Source organism: Oculina patagonica, chromosome 11 (genome assembly GCF_052425735.1).
Source record: "Oculina patagonica isolate OP01 chromosome 11, crgOcupat, whole genome shotgun sequence".
Classification (NCBI taxonomy): Eukaryota; Metazoa; Cnidaria; class Anthozoa; order Scleractinia; family Oculinidae; genus Oculina; species Oculina patagonica.
The window spans coordinates 8,324,798-8,347,997 of record NC_135768.1 but is presented as its reverse complement, the minus strand read 5'-3'; the positions used below and the strand labels follow the sequence as shown (position 1 = coordinate 8,347,997).

The 23,200-nt window shown below is 41.2% G+C and overlaps 2 protein-coding genes across 2 annotated transcripts; both read left to right on the top strand.

Annotated features, from left to right (window-relative positions):
* The first annotated feature begins 8,374 nt into the window (after positions 1–8,374).
* Positions 8,375–10,248, top strand: LOC144629613 (uncharacterized). The gene is made up of 2 exons (XM_078487849.1): positions 8,375–10,191; positions 10,233–10,248. The coding sequence occupies exons 1-2, from the start codon at positions 8,375–8,377 to the stop codon at positions 10,246–10,248; spliced, it is 1,833 nt and encodes a 610-aa protein (XP_078343975.1).
* A 2,495-nt stretch (positions 10,249–12,743) lies between these two features.
* On the top strand, positions 12,744–19,720 carry LOC144630817 (uncharacterized). The gene is made up of 3 exons (XM_078489181.1): positions 12,744–12,789; positions 15,841–15,908; positions 16,638–19,720. The coding sequence occupies exon 3, from the start codon at positions 16,649–16,651 to the stop codon at positions 19,718–19,720; it is 3,072 nt and encodes a 1,023-aa protein (XP_078345307.1). The 5' UTR covers positions 12,744–12,789; positions 15,841–15,908; positions 16,638–16,648.
* The last annotated feature ends 3,480 nt before the right edge of the window (positions 19,721–23,200 follow it).

The following is a 23,200-nucleotide window of genomic DNA, read 5'->3' as shown; positions in this document are numbered from 1 at the left end:
GAAGAAGAAGAAGAAGAAGTGGCCAGGTTTAAATAGTGGCTGCACGTGTGGCTGGTTTTGAAGAACCGCATTTCGTGGTAGAAATGAAAACCGATGGTTAAAGCCGTCTCTGAAAAAAAGGAAGTTAAAATAGGATTATAAGTTTATTATAAGTTTAACCATATGCATCGACTTTTCTTTTCTTTCTTTGTTAACTTACATAAAAGACTCTTGCTCCTCCGAACACCAGCCGTCCATTTTGAATTTCTTCTGATTTCAGTTGGCAAGTTGTTTTTCAGAATCGGGACAACGCTGCATGCGCGCGCTTTCAGTTGGCTTCCATTTCCTATTGGTCAAGTGCGTTCTCAAGTGTGGTGTAGACCATACTTGGCGGCCTACTTCGGCTTCTTTGAACTACGAAAGTTTCCATGGTCACCAAGAAAAGTTCAAGTAAGTACGTTTTACCCCTTCACACTCAAAGTAGGTTCCAAGTGCACTTAGACTATACTTTAAGCTCTAGTGTGAAGCCAAGTAATAAGAAGAGAGAAAAAAGTTGGCAAAACCAATCAACCATTTACAACATCAGCGTCTGTTCAGGTATTTTGCGCTTTTGTTATTCTTAAAACCTTTCCTTTCCTAGAAAAGTGAACGTTTTGTTTCTTGTTACCAAACCAATACATTGTCAAGCGGACAAGTGAACACAGTAAATAAAATTATTAGGTCTTCATGTATCACTAAATTCTCATAACAAACGTTAAAACGATATCTGTCAATCACTTGAGAGAATTGATATTTCGGTTGGCTAAATATTTTAAGTTACATGGGATTTTGATATAAAAGATGTGTCAAAGAGAAAAAGCAGGACAGTGCTTATGGTTAACTGAATTAAGCAGAGTGACAAAAGAGTAAAATCTAGCAAAACTTATCAATTAGCGTCCATCTAAGTAAGTGACATCTTTGTTGCTACTAAATTCTTTCATTCCCACCAGTGATGGGCATCTTGACTCCCTTGCGTAACGAAACTGAACATATTCTAAAGAAACATCATTGGCTACGGAATAAATTGCGTTGATGAACTCAGGACTAACGTTAAAATGAATGTTTGTGAATCTGTAGAAAGAATTTAAAGTTTATCAAGATTGGGAGTGTAAGGGTTAATGATCAGTGTCGTGGGATTGATTTGCTTGAGCATAAGAGAACTGACAGCTATAATTTTTATATATTCCTAAGTTGTTTTTATAAGAAATGTTATGACATTATTAAATATAGCTCAAAGACTTGGATAAACATTTTGTCAAAACAATCTGAAGAATCATAAAATGAGCTTTATGGTGAATAAAGGCTTTTATGTGTTGGTCGCAAGGTGTTTCCGTAATTAAAAAGTATATTAGATTAGGGTTAATTTAGTAATTTTAGGTTTCCGTTTGAAGAAATACATTATTCTATTATAGTTAACTTAATTATTGGAGGTTTCCTAGCCATTTCCCTTACGTCACAACTCATGGAGTTCAGGGACAGATAAAAGCTTTTCTATCTAGTTAACAGGCTCACACTACAGTTTGAGCTCCAAGCAAACAAGATCACCAGAAACAAGTTTCTTCGTTCCTCTGCCTGTGGAAAGAGTTAAGTACTTTCTTGTTTTCTTTCCCCTTATGGCTAGTCCCAGTAAGCCGAAAGTTTTAATCCTTGGTCACTCCTTTGTTCACCGTTTCAATACATTTCTGATACGGGGGAAAGATTCTAACTGCGAGCAAGACCTTGGTTTAGGGTCTACTTGCTCCCTTCATTTATTGGGCAAAGGCGGACGAACGATCTCCAAAACCTTCTCCTGCGACTTCGAGGACATAACGCGCTTAAGTCCGGACGCAGTGATTGTGGAGTTAGGCTCCAACGACTTAACAGCCAAATTTGCACGCCCTGAGACGGTCGGGTCGGCTTTAGCAGATCTGGTGACCCACCTTCTTCAAGCCACTAGTGCCAAACAGATATTCGTGTGTCAGGTTCTCCATAGATCGATCCTTCCTCGCCCGTCCTATAATCAGGACGTTGATAAACTTAACAAATACCTGAAAACTGTTATCAATGACATTCCCGGCGCACACTATTGGCGACATCGCGGCATGCTTTGGCCGGCAGAAGAAATTATTGCCGACGACGGAGTTCATTTGAACGACACTGGACAATATTTGCTATATCGTAGTTATCGCGGGGCGGTCATCCAAGCTCTAAAGAGTTTAGGCACAATTTGAAGAATCCATAACAAGATCTTAACTCTACCACTACGTATATATCCATATATTGTGTAATTGACTTGTCTGTAGTGTCTTTACATAGTTTTATTATTTAAGAGTCATGAACACGCATATTAAGTACTGAGCTTTGTCTCGGTTTTTGCCAGCGTTCTGGCTTGCTTTTACTGACAAGATAGGTACCGAGCTTTGTCTCGGTTTTTGCCAGCGTTCTGGCTTGCTTTTACTGACATGATAGGTACCGAGTTTTGTCTCGGTTTTTGCCAGAATTCTGGTTTGCTTTTACTGACATGATAGGTACCGAGTTTTGTCTCGGTTTTTGCCAGCGTTCTGGCTTGCTTTGAGACAGAAACATGTTTATGTTTATGTTTTACCAGCGTTCTGGTTTTGTTTAATCGGCCACTCTCCCTATAGTGCAATACTTTGCGGCGGCTTTTGCCTGCCATTTGCACTGGGACAGTTTATGCTCATGAGAGCTATCCAATTGACATATTTTGGGTTAAATATAACCCGTCATTACATTATTTTTAACATATTGAGTAATAACGTCGATGTTTTCCCATTGCTGGCCAACCAGCCTTACTGTACACTCCATGCCCGTTCTTTTCCCACTATCTCGTTTAGTATGCCGCCACGACGACGTTTGCGAGGAAATGTACCAGCGCCCGCAGTCGAGGAAGCGCCCCGTCCGGCCAAGAGAGGTCGTAAGGCAAGAAATCAGCCGGCAGCACCGGCACATACCACACCCAACTCCGCAACGAATACGGGGCAACATGTGACGCCATTGCAAGAGGTAATGGCTCAACTCCCCGCAGGGAGCTTGCTTCTCATTCCGCGAATTGGAAATTTTATGACGAGAATTTCCGTCAAATGCGGCAAAAGCGCCCCATTCCATGGGATGAGATTCATTCAGAACTGTGGCTCCGTGCTCAGTATCCCATCAAGGGTAACGGCTCAAGTACATATGCTCCTTTTCGTCCCCCTACAAATACGGGTGCCCAGACCAATTTTCGCAACTTCCCCAAAGGATATTGCTGGCGATTTCACAGCGGCGGAACTTGCTCAGGTCCCAACTGTTCCTTCAAGCACCAGTGCTTTAAATGTGGAACTGGTTCCCACCCCGCTTCGCGCTGTCTCCGACAGTCTACAAAAGACGTCACAAGAGACACAACAAAACCTTCAAACACTGCAACCAACACAAAATCTTCCAACTCCAGTAAAAATCCATGAATATCGAGCTTATTTGCAAGGCTATCCACAATCGCTTTTTGATCTACTAACAACAGGGTTTACCCAGGGCTTTAAAATACATTTTACAGGTACCCCGTCTGCTAGAATGCCTCAGAATCTAATTTCAGCACAGGAGCATCCGCTTGAAGTTAAAAAGAAGCTCGAGAAAGAACTGCGAGAGAACAGAATAGAATTGCCGGCCCTTTCCGCACCCCGCCATTAGACAATTTTCAAGTCTCCCCAATAGGCATAGTTCCCAAAAAGGCCCCGGGCGAGTATCGGTTAATACATCATTTATCATACCCTCGTGGAAACTCTGCAAACGATTTTATCGACAAATCAGAACGAACTGTAACATATGCTTCAATTGACGATGCGATTCGCATCATCAAGAGGCTCGGAAAGGGCTGTGCTATGTCAAAAACTGACATCAAAAGCGCTTTTCGGATAATTCCAGTACATCCCGAAGATTATCACATTCTTGGTATCCACTGGGACGGGAATTATTTTTACGACAAAACGTTGCCCATGGGCTGTAGCAGTTCTTGCAAGATATTCGAAACCTTTAGCACTTCACTCGAATGGATAGCCAAAAATAAGCTCGGTATTCGACATATTATACATATCTTAGATGACTTTTTAATAATAGAACCCTCAGTAGAGGAATGCCAAGCGAGTCTGGATAATTTTCTAGCATTCTGTTCAGAAATAGGTGTCCCTATGGCCCCAGAAAAAACCGTGGGCCCGGCACATGTTACAACATTTGCAGGGATTGAGCTTGACACCGAAAAACTCGAGGCTCGGTTGCCAGTCGACAAAGTGCACAAATGCCGTTCGTTACTAACGTCAGCTTTGGCACATAACAAGATGACCTTACGTGAGATTCAATCTCTAGTGGGCGTATTAAATTTCGCCTGTCGTGTCGTTAAACCCGGCCGAACTTTTCTTCGGCGTCTCATAAATACGACCATTGGCATAAAGCGTCCCCACCATTTTATCCGCATTGATAACGACACGAAGGCTGACATAAGACTTTGGCTCCGATTTATGTCTGAATTCAATGGCGAAGCAATTTTTTCGTCGGATGAATGGTTAACTTCGGTCAAGCTCAATCTCTACACAGATGCCTCAAAATCACTCGGATATGGAGCAATCTTTGACAAACAATGGTTCTATGGAGAGTGGCCGAATTCGTGGAAGTCAAAAAAATATAGCCACCCTCGAGCTATTTCCTATTGTCCTCGCTCTAAAAGTGTGGCATCACAAATTTAACAACCAGAGTATTATTTTCTTTTCGGACAATGAGGCCGTAGTCCAAGTTGTTAACAGGAAAACCACAAAGGACAAAGAGATGTTGGCGTTATTAAGAGAATTAGTACTTGTCTGTTTGCAAAATAATATCATGTTCCGTGCTAGACACATCGCAGGTCATCGTAATATTCTAGCTGACAGCTTGTCTCGTTTACAGGTAACCAAGTTCCGCTCTGCGGCGCCACACATGGCGATGTACCCGGAACAAGTTCCCGTTCCATTACAACCACAAAATTGGTTTCATCAGTTCACAAATTAATATCCTCTAGCTTATCCTCCTCTTCGGTAGTAACTTACCGACGTCCTTGGCAGTTATTTAGGGCGTTCATGCACCAGGAATTGGGCATAAACCAATTTAATCTCCCAATTACGGTTGATGTGTTAATTCTTTTTATCGCCCACCTTTATAATAGGGGTTATGCATCTTCAACAGTGTTGACGTATGTTTCCGCTCTGGGCTATATTCACCGATTAGCATCACTTTCGGATCCCACTGAGTCTTATTTAATTAAGACCGCTATTAAAGGTTACGTCAAGCTCGCTCCTTCAGTTGACAAGCGATTACCAATAACATTGCCCATCCTGCTGCAACTAGGAAATGCTTTTAGCCATACTTTGCCGTCTACTTATAAAATCAGACTCTTCAAGGCGATGTCAGCCCTTGCCTTTTTTGCGGCCTTACGTATCGGAGAGATTACCTTTCGTGCAGGTACGACCGTATCACACATTTTGCAAATTGATCAAATATCATTTCTCCAGGACTGTAATTTCCAGGTCCAGACAATTAAAATTATCATGCAGGATTTCAAACACAGCTCGCCTTTACAACAAAGCGAGCTGTTTGTACACAAAGAGAACACTGCTATGTGTCCGGTTAGCCTCCTAAGAGAATATCTCGAATTACGGGGATCGCGTCCAGGGCCCTTATTCGTTCACACACAGCTGACACAGATGGGGCTCCCATTGCTAGAGAATTTTTCACATCAGAGTTACAAAAAGCTCTACATTTTTGCAAACTAGATCCAACCAAATACAAAAGCCACAGTTTTAGGATAGGTGCAGCTTCTCTGGCTGCTGCAAAAGGGTTTTCCGACGCACAAATCCGCCAATTTGGAAGATGGAAATCCTCGGCCTTTCTAAAATATATTAGGAATTCATCATTATCAACGAAATCCAAGGGGGTCACTCTCCATACAACCCAGGAAACAAGCGCCAGGAGCAAGGGCCCTGGCACATCTTTCCTGTGAATTTATTTTTGTGGGGCTTACCCTATAACCTTAGATCCGAGCGTTTTTCCCACGTGCAAGGGCTGTGGAAAATCCGCATATACCACAACATACTTCAAATTCTCGTTTTTCCCACGTGCAAGGGCTGTGGGAAATCTGTCTATACCTAAACGTACTTTGATTGTGTCGTTTTTCCCACGTGCAAGGGCTGTGAGAAATCCGTCTATACCTAAACGTACTTTGATTGTGTCGTTTTTCCCACGTGCAAGGGCTGTGAGAAATCCGTTTATACCAAAACGTACTTCGATGGCGTCGTTTTTCCCACGTGCAAGGGCTGTGGAAAAAACGCTTCATCCTTAATTACTAGAACAACTGATGAATTATAATTATCTAGCGAACACAACATTTCACGTTTTTGCAGAAGTCGCCTTTTTCCTCGTGCAAGGGCTGGGGAAACAGACGGCTAAATTTGCCATGCTACGCAAGCAAGCGAAATATCGATAGAAAACAATGGTGAGCCAGGGGTCAGTGCGTGGGGTGCCGCCCTCTTTCCCTTTCACAAAGAGGGCTTTGGCGCATCTTCGTGCACCTCACGCACTTTAGATTGATAATTAATTTTCAGGCCAGCTATATATAGCAAATCAATAAACGCGGCCACTTCCGTGGCCAACATTTACCCAACACTTGTCGCACATATTCTTGTAGTTCTTTGGCTCACCACTTGAGAAAAAGCCGATCAAAAACATAAATGTTATTTTAAAACCATTTAAGTCTACCAAACCGTAACGGGAAAAACCCCTAATTTTACGTTTACCACCTTTCATTCGCCATCTTTGTATTTTATCTTGACCGCAATCGTCACCGGGCCGTGGGCAACAATTAATCTCCATGCAGTTGTGATAGGAATTTTTCTATATTTCAGTTTACTTTGACAATGGAACTCCATTTTAGATAATTATTTATTGCCTTTTGCCGTAATGTTTGTCACCAAGCTATGGTTCATGGTTAGGTTTGTTTTGACATGTCAGGCCACCCATCACGAGTTTCATCCCAGAAGCTCTAATTTTAATTTTATTTTTAGTACCCCTAACAAAAGTCATGTGATTACTGATGAACTAACTGTCAAAAGTGAAGTGAAGTATGAAGCGTGCTCACTCCAGGGTATAGTTATTTGCTTCTTTAGCTTTCAGTTTCATTTACTTCTGACTTTCAAAGGTTTCACATCTGTTCGGTGCTTGGTGAAGAAGAGGAAGGCAGAAACAACGACAATCGGTGTCAATTTGAGCAGAAACATTAGAAGGTATAGAAACTCAATGTGATTTACTTAACAATGTGGCAAAAGCTCAAGTTGTATTTCAAATAAATGGATGATCGTGTGGTGTTCCTTTTGAAGAGTTAGGCACAAGTTTAGCATGCTTTATAACGGAAATCTACTTCTTCCAAGTGAAACTTTTAAGAAAGCTGTATTGTCGGTGACTATATTGCTGTTATCCATTCGTGCAGAGATTCGTTTGGAATAAGAAGAGAAGAGCAAATCGGCAAAACTAGTCAACCATTTACAATATCAGAGTCTATTCAGATATTTTGAACGTTTGTTGTTCTCAAAACCTTTCGTTTTCAAGAAAAGTGAACATCTTATTTCTTGTTAACAAATCGGTACATTCTTAAACGTGCCTCTAGATCTATATACCTAATCCAGTTTGAGAAAGAGGCATGCTTGATTGATTCCAAGGATTCTGACTTCATATATTTTTAATTCTCTTTTTATATTTCTTTTGCATTAATAGCTATATGTTTAGTTAGTGTATTTTAGGTAGGTAGGTAGGCAGGCAGGCAGGCAGGTAGGTAGGTAGGTAGGTAGGTAGGTAGGTAGGTAGGTAGGTAGGTAGGTAGGTAGGTAGGTATGTATGTATGTATGTATGTATGTATGTATGTATGTATGTATGTATGTATGTATGTATGTATGTTTGTATGTATGTATGTATGTATGTATGTATGTGTGTGTGTGTGTGTGTGTGTGTGTGTGTGTGTGTGTGTGTGTGTGTGTGTGTGTGTGTGTGTGTGTGTGTGTGTGTGTGTGTGTGTGTATGTATGTATGTATGTATGTATGTAAGCGGACTGGTGACCAGAATTAAGAAAATTGTCAGCTCGGTGATGTGCTCTGTAGTGTATTAGGACCCAGATCCTCACGTTCGGGGCGAGTAACGCCTGACTGTTGTAGTCGGAGAACACGAGTTGTGATGGCGGAATAAAAGCTGTAATCGTTTGGTTCAATCCGGTTCAATCCTTCTTTATCACCGACCAGTTCGGCACACAACATTGGCGACGAGGATACAGAGACCCCACAGCACAAAAACAGAGAGATATTGGACAAGAAGCATGGATGATAACGAGAGAAACCACATCAAAACATTCGACTGTCACGGCGACCAAAACACGCTTGGTTTACGATGGAAACGCTGGCTCATAGCGTTCGAACTGTTTGCAGACGGCAAAGGCTTGATCATAAATGAAGAGAACACAAGCAACAGGCAGAGAAGACGTGCATTGTTACTCCATCTAGCCGGAACTGACGTTCAAGACATCTTCTACACGCTTCCAAACATAGGAGATGCGAAGGATTATAAGAAAGCCGTGGATGCACTGAACGCATACTTCGTTCCAAACGTCGACACAACATACGCTAGACACTGCTTCAGACAGCTTACACAAGCACCTGGGGAGACAATTCGTCAATTTGCAACAAGACTCAGGCGGGCAGCGAAGGATTGTGACTACGGAGCAGACACGGATAATCAAATTCGCGATGAAATTCTTTGCAAGTGCACCAGCACGTACATCAAGCGAAAACTCCTGGAAGAAGGTCAAGGTCTTACTCTGGCTAAAGCACTCGAAATAGCTGAAAACTGTGAAAAAGTCAACACACAGCTTGCCGCAATGACTCCGGAAGGACAACGACTGGAAGAAAAAGAAGAGGACTCAGCAAGTGTAAACCGCATTGAGGGGAAAAAGAGAGGTCCTGGAAACAAGAATCAGTCATCTTCACAAGTCACCTGCTACCGATGTGGCAGAGCCGGGCATATCAGCAGAGACACAAAGTGTCCAGCAAGAGGTCATAAATGTCATAAATGCGGGTTCGAAGGACATTTTCAAGAGTGTTGCAAGACGAAGCATAAACGTGAAACAAGACCAAAGAACACCAAGCGCCACAGGGACCCCAAAGCAGGCTCCGCAAACATGGTAGATACCCAAGATGACGAAGATGACCCGGAATATGCATTTGCAGTAGGCGATAGAAAGCAAGAGAAAATTGAAGTCACCGTCGGAGGATGTAAGTTAAACGTGATCGTAGATTCTGGAGCAAGCACCAACATCATCGACAAACAAACATGGGAGTGGCTGAAGAGGAACAAAGTGAAATGCAAATCAACCCGCTCAGACAAAAAGCTCTATGCGTATGCATCCCAAACACCCTTGAACGTAATAGGAACATTCTCTTGCGAGATCTCCACGGGAAGAAACACTGCCAATGCCGAGTTCTGTGTAATCGACGGCAAGGGAGATCCTCTCCTAGGGAGAGAGACTGCAACGAGCCTTGGTGTATTGAAGATAGGGATAGACATCGCTGCGGTAAACACAGGCCGACAAGATATCGGTGAAGCCCTGCAAGAGAAATACCCAGAAGTCTTCAGTGGTGTTGGAAAATTGAAAGGCCGAGCAGTGCAACTCCACATAGACCCAAATGTGAAGCCGGTGGCGCAGCCAATACGGAGGACCCCTTTCAGCCTGAGATCAAAGGTGGAAGAGAAGATCCAAGAGCTCATCAGCTTGGATATCATAGAGCCGGCAGACGGGCCTACCCCATGGGTTAATCCAGTAGTTGTGGTTCCTAAATCTGGAGGACACATTCGCCTCTGCATAGACATGCGTAGGGCGAACAAGGCAATACTGAGAGAGCGTCACTCTATCCCAACAGTTGACGAGATAATGCAGAGTTTGAATGGTAGCAAAGTTTTTAGCAAACTTGACCTGAAGTGGGGCTACCACCAACTGGAGTTGACACCTGAGTCGAGAGAAATCACAACATTTGTGACACACTGTGGACTGTTCAGATATAAGAGACTGTTGTTCGGAGTTAATTCAGCCTCTGAACAATACCAACACGAGATCCAGACAGCACTCGCTGGAATAGAGGGGCAAGAGAACATCTCAGATGACATTATTGTACATGGTAAAGACCAAGCAGAACATGATGCACGCCTAGAGATGGTGATCAAGAGGCTCGGAGAGCGTGGATTGACTCTTAATGCAGCAAAGTGCCAGTTCAGCATGGACACGCTAACATTTGTCGGAATGGTACTGTCAGGAAACGGAATCAGCTGCGCAGAAGAAAAAGTTGAAGCTGTCACCAGTGCGAGGGAACCTCAAAACGCAACAGAGACACGCAGCTTCCTTGGACTGGTGAATTATTGTGGTCGCTTCATACCAGACTTAGCAACTATCTCAGAACCCCTGAGACGTCTGACAAAGGCGGGGACGCCATTCGTGTTTGGCAAAGAGCAGAAAGAAGCATTCGATGAATTGAAAAAACGCCTATCCAGTGCAGAGACTTTGGGGTATTTCGACAAAGATGCCCCAACGCAAGTGATTGCTGATGCCAGCCCAGTTGGGCTGGGAGCTGTTTTGACACAGATGCACAAGGATGGACCAAGGATCATCAGCTATGCAAGCCGAAGCCTGTCGGACACGGAAACAAGATACTCACAGACAGAAAAGGAGGCACTCGCACTCATCTGGGCTTGTGAAAAGTTCCACCCGTACATCTACGGAGTCCCATTTGAGCTTGTCACAGACCACAAACCGCTGGAAGTGATTTATGGCCCCAAGTCCAAACCATGCGCACGCATCGAGAGATGGGTACTAAGGATGCAACCGTACAAATTCGAGGTGAAGTACCAACCGGGACCAAAGAACATTGCTGATCCACTCTCGCGACTTGTGAACAAGATGGAAACTGAAAGTAAACGATCGTCACAGGCAGAAGAATATGTACGATTCGTAGCAGTATCAGCAACGCCCAATGCAATGACGACTCACGAAGTAGAGGAGGCGTCCGCTGAAGATGAAGAACTCTTGGCAGTAAGACAGTGCATAAATGGAAAGCCTTGGGATCAGCTGGTTTACAAGCGGTACCTGCTATGTAGTGGCGAGTTGTGCTCCATCGGAAAGCTGGTACTGAGGGGAACGAGAATCGTCATCCCGAAGAAGCTCAGGCCCAGAGTGTTATCCCTTGCTCACGAAGGCCATTTGGGCATCGTTGGAACTAAGCAGAAGCTACGCAGCAAAGTATGGTGGCCTGGAATGGAGAAAGATGCTGAGAAGCACTGTAAAACATGCTACGGGTGTCAGCTGGTCAGTCGTCCCAGTCCCCCGGAGCCCATCAGGACCACACCTCTACCAACAGGGCCGTGGAGAGATTTGGCTGTTCACCTACTTGGACCACTCCCCACTGGCGAATCCATTCTAGTAGTCTTGGACTACTACAGCCGCTATTACGAGGTAGACATCCTTAGGTCTACCGCTGCTCCAAAGGTCATCTCAAGCCTTGAAGAGATGTTTGCACGACATGGCTTACCAGAGAGCCTGACGTCCGACAACGGGCCGCAGTTCATATCCACAGAGTTTGCAGAGTACGTGACACAGCAAGGTATCAGACACCACAAGGTCACAGAAAAATGGCCTCAGGCAAATGGAGAGGTGGAACGCCAAAACAGCTCGCTTCTAAAGAGAATCCAGATCGCACATGCTGAGAAAAAGGACTGGAAGAAGGAGCTGAACGTCTACCTTGCAGCCTACAGAGCCTTACCTCACCCAACAACTGGTGTGAGCCCAGCTGAACTACTCTTTGGACGAAAAATACGCACCAAACTTCCAGAGCTGAGTGATGTACATGTAGAACAAGGAGTGCGTGACAGGGACAATGAACAGAAGAGTAAGAGCAAGATTTATGCTGACTCAAGGAGAGGTGCAAGATACTCAGAGGTACTACCTGGAGACCAGGTACTCGTGCAACAGGAAAAGAAAAACAAACTGTCAACTCGGTTCGGCCCAATCCCATACACAGTTGTAAGCAAGCATGGGAACAATTTGATTGTGCAATCCCAACAAGGAGTCCAGTACTCCCGCAACACCACACATGTTAAGAAGTTGCTGCAGAATGGCGAGACACCAAGTGTGCAGGAAGAGACAGTGACAGCAACAAGTCACAAAGAGCAGGAACCTGTCCAACAACAGAGTGTGGCACAGGAACCAATCGCGGCCGAAACCGAAGTTCCACCTAGGGATCATGCAGCTGCTGTACCCGAAGTTCCACTCAGGAGGTCGCAGAGACAAACCACTGCGCCAAGTTATCTCAAGGATTACTATACCTGACTGAAAGATATTGACAGTAGGGACTTGAAATGTCAGGGACATTGTTGGACACTAATTCTGATTAGTGGAACTGTTTGTTGTGTTTTAATGTTGTTTCAACACCATGTTTACAATATTACTATTTGTTATCTAAGAGAGGAGGGGTGTAGTGTATTAGGACCCAGATCCTCACGTTCGGGGCGAGTAACGCCTGACTGTTGTAGTCGGAGAACACGAGTTGTGATGGCGGAATAAAAGCTGTAATCGTTTGGTTCAATCCGGTTCAATCCTTCTTTATCACCGACCAGTTCGGCACACAACATGCTCAAGAAGAGTAAATCAGCAAAACCAGTCAACCATTTACAACATCGGAGTCTGTTTAGGTATTTTGCAACTTTTTTACTCTTAAAACCTTTCGTTTTCAAGAAAAGTGAACATCAACCTTCTTGTTACCAAATGATCCCAAATCGATACAATGGAAACACCAAAAGGTATAGAAACTCTGTGTGATTCCAATAAACAGTTGCTAATCTGATGATCCCTTTGAAGACATTGGCCATTTGACTTTAGGATGCAAATCTACTCTTTCCAAGTGAAACTTTTAAGAAACCTGTATTAACGTTGATTATATATCTATTATCCGCTTCTGCATAGTTTCGTCTCGAGGAAAAAGGGAAGAGCAAATCGGCCAAACAAGTCAAGTATTTATAACATCATCATCTGTTCAGGTATTTTGCACCTTTGTTATTCTTAAAACTTTCGTTTCCAAGAAAAGCGAATAGCTTAATTATTGTTACCAAATCGATACATTGTAATGCGGACTGGTGACCAGAATTAAGAAAATTATCCCAACAAACAGTCCGGGATTTTGATATGAAAGATAAATGTTTAAGAGATAAGATAGAACAGTATTGTTATGCTTTGTAAAATAATCTTTACTCCCATAAATTGTTTATTTACTTTCAGTTTTCCTAATGCTTTCAACAAATGCATTAGGCTTTATCGACAACTGTTTTGAAATATGGTTTAAATTATATTGCTCAAATGGAACGTTTGTATATGAGCAGGACTATTTTGATTTAACAAAAACTGCACAGTGTTGTTCAAAATATGATTTTCATTATTCAATGTTTATATTAGTTACCAAATAATAATAGGAAGGGAAAGCACCTTATTTTATGCCTGGTTGGCAACATTGTTTATCTTTGTTCAATCCTTTCAAAGGTTTCTTTTGTATGTAAGATTAGAATTTACGTTTCAGTCTTGAATACAACGAGGAGAGTTAACACAGTATTTGGTCTTTATAATGCTTAAAAGAAAAACTTCACTGCTCTAGCTAGCTTCTTGATTTTTTGCAAAAAATGACTTTTGAACAGAAGCTTTATGTAACACAATTGGGATCATATTTTTTCTATATCTCAGTTTGCGTTGGCAATGAAACTGTGCACATGCTAAATCATCTGGACCCTAGATCTCCTCTGGGAGAATAAGGCCTTCGATCTTTTTCCTCCACTCTACCCTGTCTTCTGCAACATTGACCGGCTCTGTCCAGTTGTCAAAACCCATCTTCCGCCTCTCACCCTCTACTGTTCTCCTCCATGTTTCCACGCCCCTAGCGCTCTTCCTTTCGCTCCGGTGCGCATGCTAAATAGGGCGGTATTTATGGTTTGTATTGCCTCTATATAAGAGAAGCCGGCAATGCCATCAATTGTTTTTAACTAAATACTTACTTTAACTGGCTTCCAAACAAAACTGATATTTAACTGAAAGCTTTATGAACAACTTTTTTTCCAAAATATGGCTCAAACGGGATGTTTGTATACGAGGAAAAAGGGACCTTTTTTGTTTTTGCACGGTATTGTGAAAAATTTGATTTTCAGATCACAATACGAAGGGAAAGCATCTAATTTTATGCCTGTTTGGCAGCATTGTTTACCTTTGTTTGATTGTTTCAAAAGATCCTTTAACTCATTGTTATCTCGTCTTTTTTTAAGACAAAGTACCCCTGGTTAGATTGAGGCAGTCAATATATGTATTACCTCGTGCAGTTAATGTTATGTTATATCACTACAGCATTGAGTGCAAGACGTATTTTTCACTGTCTGCACAAGAAGTATTGAAAGTTCTGTAAATAGTTTGCCATGTTTCTACAGTTTTCAAAATGGTGGGAAAAACTTCCAACTGATAGACCGGGATTAAGTCTGGATCACAGCTTGAAACATTTTTTTTAATGCATAGTGGTCTATGCTGTTCTAAAATCGAACATCATCGTTGTTTTGGTTTTAAATTCTATTTTCTTTCTTTCGCAGGATCCACCTTTTAGCACTGTTTTATCGACTTCAGTGACGAAGAACATAATTGCAAGTTTGAGTAAGTTGATAAATACAACGAAACAACTAAAGAAGATCTTTACATAAAACAAATCTAATGGTCGATCGAAGTGAACCAGTCGTAACTTCCTGCACACAGTGTTAGCTGATGGTTCAAATTTATTGATACAGCATCAACTTTAATATAACAACTATTGAAAATTATCTTATTAGAAGTATATTATTAGAAGTAAAATATATTTAATTTGCCCTTGACATCCTCTAATCATAGCGGAGCTCCCACGCGCGCCGAAGGCGCGCGCAAGCAGAGCATCCATAGGCAGGCAAATGGCAATCCATCGAACCGAGAAATTTTGGTTGTCGCCCCATACGTACGCACGGATTAGGCCTGGGACCGAGCTTGGATCAGGTGGCAACCCGCGTCTTTTGGCGGGAAATAGCATTACCAACAAGGGCTTTGAAATTCAGTTGTAGTGAAAAAGTTTTAAAACGACTTCTACTCAGCTATATAGAAGGAAGTTTTAAACGCGAGGAAAAAAATCATTCTTAACTCTTGATGACAATGTCGACAAACGAGAGCGTTGTAAATTCAACTTCGAGGAGACAGGGCTTAAGCGAACTACGACATGAAAGTAAGTATTCTCCAAACAATGGGTGAGGGTGTGTCGGCGCCCTTTCTCAGACCTTGATCTTATTATGTTTTAGATCAAAAATATGCGATTTTCCTTACCATATTCCAAACCTGACTTTAACATCGAAACCCCATTTCAGACCAGATTGTACCCAGGAAATGCTTCATTTTGCGTAAAAAAGGGCTTCAAATTGCCGACGTTTCTGACCCCCCAAAAAGCCTCGAAAACATACCTTTTGGCGTTGCGCATTCCTATATAACTTGGACCGTGATGTCGCAATGAAAGCTTCTGTCGTCACCCAGATTTAATTTTTGTTTGTTTTAATTCAGTTAAGACAATAAAAGGTAAATAACCTGCACAAATATGCATACTTTAAATACCAAGGAAATTCTAAATGACAATTGGACCCCTGCATTATGGATCCCTTCTGGAGTTTTCACAACTTTTTCATCTTCCTTTGCTTTGGTTACAGAGCTGTGCGCCACCGAGATGGACTTTACGTAAATCATGGAGTGTCCCCGCATTTATCAGGTCTTTAAGGTGCGTATAAGATGTACCTAATCAAATGTTAGTTTAAAGGCAGAAACATTGATTTTTTTCAAATTTTAATTATGACTATACAAACTGTAAGAAAGATAATGAATATTGATTAGACTGAACGGAGACTCACTCGGGTATCTTGTCTGTTCCAGGCTTCTGTTTAGTTCAGAGCAAAGGGAACAACAGCGAGTAAAAGAAAAGACGAGGTTTAGTCGGAGAGACGCGGCAAAGAAAAAAGTCGGAGAGAGACGGAAAAAAAGTTACTTGCTTACTCGCCCCTTACTCGCCTTTTTCCACTCAGTGTTCTTTTCGTTAATCCCAAAATCAAAGTTCGGTTAAGCCGTAACCACAGAGTAGGCGGGATTAATCATTGGGTCATTTGGTTATGCAGCCATGTGTATTGAAATCAAGTGACGCGAGTTCGGCAGATTTCTGTGTAGGGGCTTTCTAAAGGTACAATATTAATGCACCTACACAATAAAATGAAAAAAATATATCAAGAGGGATTATAAATGTGGTCGGGGTGTGGCATACAGTTTGCCTTTCTGCGGCTTACACGCTACAGCCTTGTACTTACAAACACCAAAATGACACCACCTTTTGAATCATTACGCCTTTCCAGGACATTAGGACATTTCTTATTATGTGAGAGGGTTTGTTTACTTAATAAAATTCTCTAGCACACATTTTTCCAATTACGTTTAAACGCCGGATGTATTTTCACTGCAGGAATTTCCACAATGGAGTACTCATCAGAACAGTTAAACTATTTTCGAATTTGTTACATCGCCTTTAACTTGGTACCCGAAGGTCTACGAAAAGTCTTCAGACAAGAATGGGATTTCCGTTACAAAACAACCCTTGGAGAATGGAAAGACACACCAAAGAATGGTTTAGACTTTTACAACAACGAATCTCGAAAAAGCCGTTCAAAGAACGCAAGATATCTAGCAACAATACGAAATGGAAACATGGCAGAGTGGGACTGTAGTTGTTTATTTTTCGCAATCCTGTTCTCAGATAGCATTAGCACAATCCTTACTGCAGCAATCAGGAAAGAGGTCGACGATCTCCGTCAGGTCCGAAATGATATTGCTCATATCAGTGAGGCAGAGCTTACAGATGCTGAGTTCAAAAATTATGTTGGAAGAGTGTTGCTTGCGTTCAACTCTTTGAATCTTCCAGTCAATGATATCGAAGAGGTTAAAAACCAGACGAGCTTTCCAATACAAGAAGTAACTAAGTTAAAGGTGCAGGTTGATAATCTCCAAGACGAACTAAGAAAGGCCAAATCTGATTTACAAGCGGCACAAGACACTATACAGAGTAAAGAAGAACAAGTTGAATGTCTCACGCAAGAGATTAATTCCAAAGTCGAGTCTTTTTGTCATCTCACATTCAAGCCATGCCATGAGATCATCAGACGTTCGAATGACGCCACAAGGATTATGTCAAAAATGCAAGAGCTTCAAGATGGAAGTAATGGAGCAGTCAGTACCATTTATTTGTCTGGAAATCCTGGGTGTGGCAAAACTCAAATTGCTCGTCAAATTGGACAAGAAATCTTCACAAAGTGGTCAAGTAACAGGAAAGGCTTATTGTTTTTCGCAACCTTTAATGCAGAAACACTTGAAACGCTAGCAGACTCGTATATCAGTCTGGCTAAACGGTTAGAAATTACAGAATACACTTTAACTAACCTGACGACCTCGAAAGAAAACAGCCCCAATGAAATAATCCCGCATCTTCAACGTTTACTCTTGCCAAAGATTAAACAGTTCTCAGAGTGGTTAATTATTGCTGATAACGTTATTGACCTGTCCCTTGTTCGCAATTATCTGCCTCAGACTGCCAGTGAAGAATGGGGTCACGGGCAGGTGCTGATTACAACTCAAGACAGCAGTGCAATTCCTACAAATGCTCCTCATACTTACCACGAGTCCCTAAGTGCAGGAATGCAGCCGGAGGACGCAGTGGAGCTATTGAAACAAGTTGCGCAAATTTCAAGTGACGACCAAGTTCAAACGGTTGCTGAGGTTCTCGAGTATCAACCACTTGCCTTAGCAGCCGCTGCATTTTACGTACAAACTGTTGTGAGTTATGGCTCACCAAACTACAGTTGGACAAACTATATGGAAACATTTGTTCGTGATAAACATGAAGCAACAGAAGAACCGCTTTCTAAAGAGAATCCAGCATATTCAGAAACAATGACTACTGCAATTAAAATGGCAATAAATAGAGCTTTGGAAACCGATGAAGTTCTTCGCCAGCTATTATTCTTTCTTACGCTATGTGCTTTCGAATCTCTTCCAATTGAGGCAGCTGTTAACTTTGTCAAAAATGGCACTTCAGGACAGACAGAAGAATTAATCAGAGCAAAGATTTTAAAATCTTCCTTGATTACTTGTTCGTACAGTGGAGATGGCAAACCCGACTATTTAAGAGTGCATAACGTTGTTCATAAAGCACTCAAGGATATTGCAAAGCTGGATGTTGAAATCACAGAGAAAGTTGGGTGTATATCTGTAGCAATTCAGGTTTTTCACTACCTTATTGAATCAAGTTGTAATCGTTTGTATGAAAGTGGGCACATTTGCGTAATGCTCCGCAGAATTACAACCCATTGCAAAGCGTTGCATGAAATTCTTACGAATACATTCGTTATAAAAGATGTTTTGCTGAAGGAGTTAACACCTTTTATCACTCCAGACAAGGTTGTTTCGTGGCTTTGCTCAACTGCTTCTGTGTGCTGTGACCTTAGCAATCCATCAAATGCAAATCTTTTTTCAGCCTGTGATTTTGTTCAATACACGAGTAGCACAAGAGAGGGTGACATATTTAAAGCAATGATCTTTGAAGTGCACGGAAAAGCACTGTCATTGGCATGCCAGTATAAATTATCAATGTCGTACCACAAAAAGGCACTGGAAATACGAAAAACGATTTACGGCGAGCAACATGCTAAAGTAGCAAGAAGTTATAACAACTTGGGAAATGTTTATCGTCATCTCGGACAGTACAATGAGGCAAAAGAATATCACGAGAAGGCACTGGTCATCAAGAAAAAGATTTACGGCGAGGAAAATACAGATGTAGCAGCAAGTTATAACAACTTAGGAGTTGTTTATCGTAAACTCGGACAGTACAATGAAGCAAAAGAATATCACGAGAAGGGACTGGTCATCTACAAAAAGATTTACGGCGAGGAACATGCAGATGTAGCAGCAAGTTATAACAACTTGGGAGTTGTTTATCGTAAACTCGGACAGTACAATGGAGCAAAAGAATATCACGAGAAGGGAATGGTCATCAGGAAAAAGATTTACGGCGAAGAAGATGCAGATGTAGCAGCAAGTTATAACAACTTGGGAAATGTTTATCGTCATCTCGGACAGTACAATGAAGCAAAAGAATATCACGAGAAGGGACTGGTCATCAGGAAAAAGATTTACGGCTTGGAACATGCAGCTGTAGCAACCAGTTATAACGACTTGGGACTTGTTTGTCGTGATCTCGGACAGAACAATGAAGCAAAAGAATATCACGAGAATGGACTGGTCATCAAGAAAAAGATTTATGGCGAGGAACACGCAGCTGTAGCAAGAAGTTATAACAACTTGGGACTTATTTATAAAGATCTCGGACAGTACAATGAAGCGAAAGAATACCTCGAGAAGGGACTGGTCATCAGGAAAAAGATTTATGGCGAGGAACATCCTCTAGTTGCCGCAAATCACCGCAAATTAAAAACTGTTGATATTCACCTTAAGCAGCGTAACCACTCGAGGACGAAGTGTGTTTTGTTATAAAAAGTTTATATCGCGAGCGTGATGAGAGAGATCAATGAAATCAATGGTGCCTGTTAGAATACGAAGGTTTACTTATAATTTATTTTGTATTTATAATTTGCATGCAGTAAACTTTGATCTTAGAAACTTGGAAGAAACACATTTTTAAAAGAAATAGTTTACACTCAGAATTGTTTTTTTTTTTCTATCCCCCGAGAACCGCTTTGCTTATTAGTTTCATGTAGTTACCGACAAAATTCATATAGATATAAAACATATTATTATATAAGAGTTGTACTTATACCTAATCGTACCGTTTGGGTACGTTTCGGCGGCATATCAGGCGAGTTTGGTCGAGCCATGGTTCGTATTTTGGCGAGACCAAACGAGCCTGATATGCCACCAAAGCATACCAAAAAGGTACGATTGGGTATTTACCGTAACCAAATTCAGAATTTAGCGACAAAATTTGGGAACTCCGACTCTATTGTTTCAGTCTGAATGTTTCAGTACTGGTCGGCAAACATCGCGTAATTGGCAAGCGCGCTTAAGTTTAGTTTTGGCGGGAAAGGTTTTACTTCTTCTTCGACCGGTAAACACTAGCTAATCTTAAATTACGAGATTCTGCTTTATTGGTAAAACCTCTTTTCAATTCATCATACGTTAACACTACTTTACTTGAAAGTATCCATGTTATCGTTGCATATCAGGTCAGTGACTTGATATCGTTGGATATCAGGACAGTAGATCGCGCTTCTGATTGGCTACTTGCGAATTATTTTGGGTACGGTAAAATCAGTAATTTTCCAGTTGTTTCTAGTCATATTACCAAAATCAAATCAACAAGGAACAAACTTTTAACAATAATGGCCAATTGTTTACGTTTTCCTCATGGAAAAAAAAATTACGATTATGCGCCCTAAGCGCTTTTTAAATTTTTCGAGGTCGCTTATTCGAGGCTGGGCGCTTATTCAAATAAATACGGTAGTTTCATATTTTGAAAATATTTAGGGGATGGGTGGAAATGCATGTAGCTTCGTCCTTTATTCTTAGAGTTGCATGCATTTCATACGTATGACGACCGTGAAAGTAAATTCAATTTGGTGAAATTGCTTTCTCGACATTCCAAGTAACCTGGGTCCTGTTTTTTTTTTCTTTACGAGTTGTGCATAGTTCGCGCAATCACTCGCAAAGATTAGAAAAAAAGTTAAGAAATTGCTTTGGTACCGTTTTGTTTTTATACATTTCTCAATGCATCACTTTTTGTACTTTATTGTAAATAATGATTACGACAACATTATTAAAAGAATTTCATGATTTTTATGATTTTTCATCATAAACTCAGTTCCCTTTTTACCATTCAGTTCGTGAAGCGTATAGACAACTTATATCTACACCTGATTAAACTCTTCCCTTAACCCTCCGACGTACAAGCAAACTCATACCCCACCATCGTACATGGGGGGGGGGTGGAACCCCTCTCCGGAGTTTTCGTTATATTAAGGCGTAGCGAAATTATTTTGCACTGAGAAGAAAGCCCTTAGCTTACTCTACAAGATGACATAATCTTAATTGGCCTTGACGTCATATGTCGTCACGTGTCGTCATTAGAGCCGCCATCTTGGATCCGCCAACTTGGATTTCAACATTTTCTTTGAAAGTCACAAAATAACGGAAATTGATGCAAAATCAAGCCGGAATGCTTATGGAGTGTAAAAATAAACAAATCTTGTACTTCTATTTCAAAAAACTAGAAAAAATACAGAAAATGCTAAAAATGACCCTTTTTGGTAAGACCTGCTTGTATTTGTGGCGTTGCCATGGCAACGTCAAACATCATGGACACATGGTTGACATATCAAAATTTCCGCAAAGGATGAATGAACAGCTACTGAAAGTTTCAGCGTTGTATAGTAAATCGTTTTTTTTCAAAATTTGGAAAAAACCGTATGGGGGGTGGCATCCACCCCCCCCCCCCCATTAAAAAGGTATAATCCATAAACGATACGATCTGTTTGAGTTATGGAAGACTGAATTAGTGTGTACATAAAATCTTGATCATTTACTGGTGGCACTTATGACCTCCGGTCATACCTGATGTCATTAAATGATACGTTAAATGCATGAACTCGGTCAAAAGAAACACACTTTTCATATCATTTTTAGTTTGCACTTTTTTCTTGTCAAATTTCTCTCAACAAGGCGTATATGTTGCAGGTTAAATCCGTATATAGCCTAGTTTAATCTGCTTTAGCCTGAATATAACACTTTTATAATGACATAAGTAACTTGAAATCAGTCCAATAGATTGTTTTCTTCAGGTTAAAAAAATTAAACTTGGCTGGAAACAGATTTTTTTCTGTAAACGGATTTAACCTGTTAAATATACACGTGCACGAGGCAATAGAAGTTATCAGAGCGAAGGTATTTTGAAGCATTCATTACTTTAATTTTCATTATTTACAACTATGAATTTACAATTTGTCTTGCACAGCACCTCAGAGTAACATCACCTCCTAAAACATCAAATTTATATATAAAAAAAGACAAAATTCAAACCAATTCAAGAGATGTTTAATTCTTAGTCACACCAAGTCGATGCAAAAAATAAGCGTAGGATGTCAGTTGTCGCATTTTTTTTCTGCCGAAATTGACCAGACCTGGTCGCAAAGTCACCACCCAGGCCGTAAGGAGAATGGGGAGGGGCGCAAAAGTTGTTCTCAAGTAAGTTTGTAAGTTTGTGGTCGCCCCAGTGCCATGGGATGCTACAGTGCGTCTGACCAGACTGGCTGAATCTCGCCTGGAAAGGACGAACACGAAAATCATTGTTAATCTATTTTCAATTGAAACCTTTATATTTTCGAGAAGTGATCCGTTTGTTCTTTATCCTTAAAACATCATTAAATTATAATGTGTACAGGTATTGAGAATAAGTGATTTGATCGACTTGGGGATATTGTCTTGATGTACTATCAATTTTTTAGAACTTCTTTAAAAGAAATGTATGGCTGTCATTAAGGAGAGTTAGTATTCAAAGTAGGGAATGGAAAGTAAACTCTTACATCATCCTGGTATTTTCCAGAGGGTCCAGCCTTGTTCGAGCCCTGCTCTAAAGATCCTGACATTGTTGTAGTTGCTAAAAAATATGGAGAGAAACAAATAAACTAAGGTGTGTTTTTAATTCGTGTGGAATGTCTTTGAAAATAGATACTGGAATATTATTGTAGCGTGCAATGTCCAATGAAAATGTACATGTAAACCTGATGGTTAATTTGAAGAGCAAACTGGTCAGAAATAAAATTCTTGATTGAAAAATCAACAGAACCTGTATCCTCTGCATAGAAATCCACCAAGGGAAGCAAGCAAGCAAGCAAGCAAGCAAGCAAGCAGGCAAGCAATGAGTCGATTGTGTTACCGATTGTCCAATAACATGTCTGCGTGGAGTGCACAATTTCTCTGTTACTGACAGGGAAACGTAACAAAATCTCGTTTGCATATTAA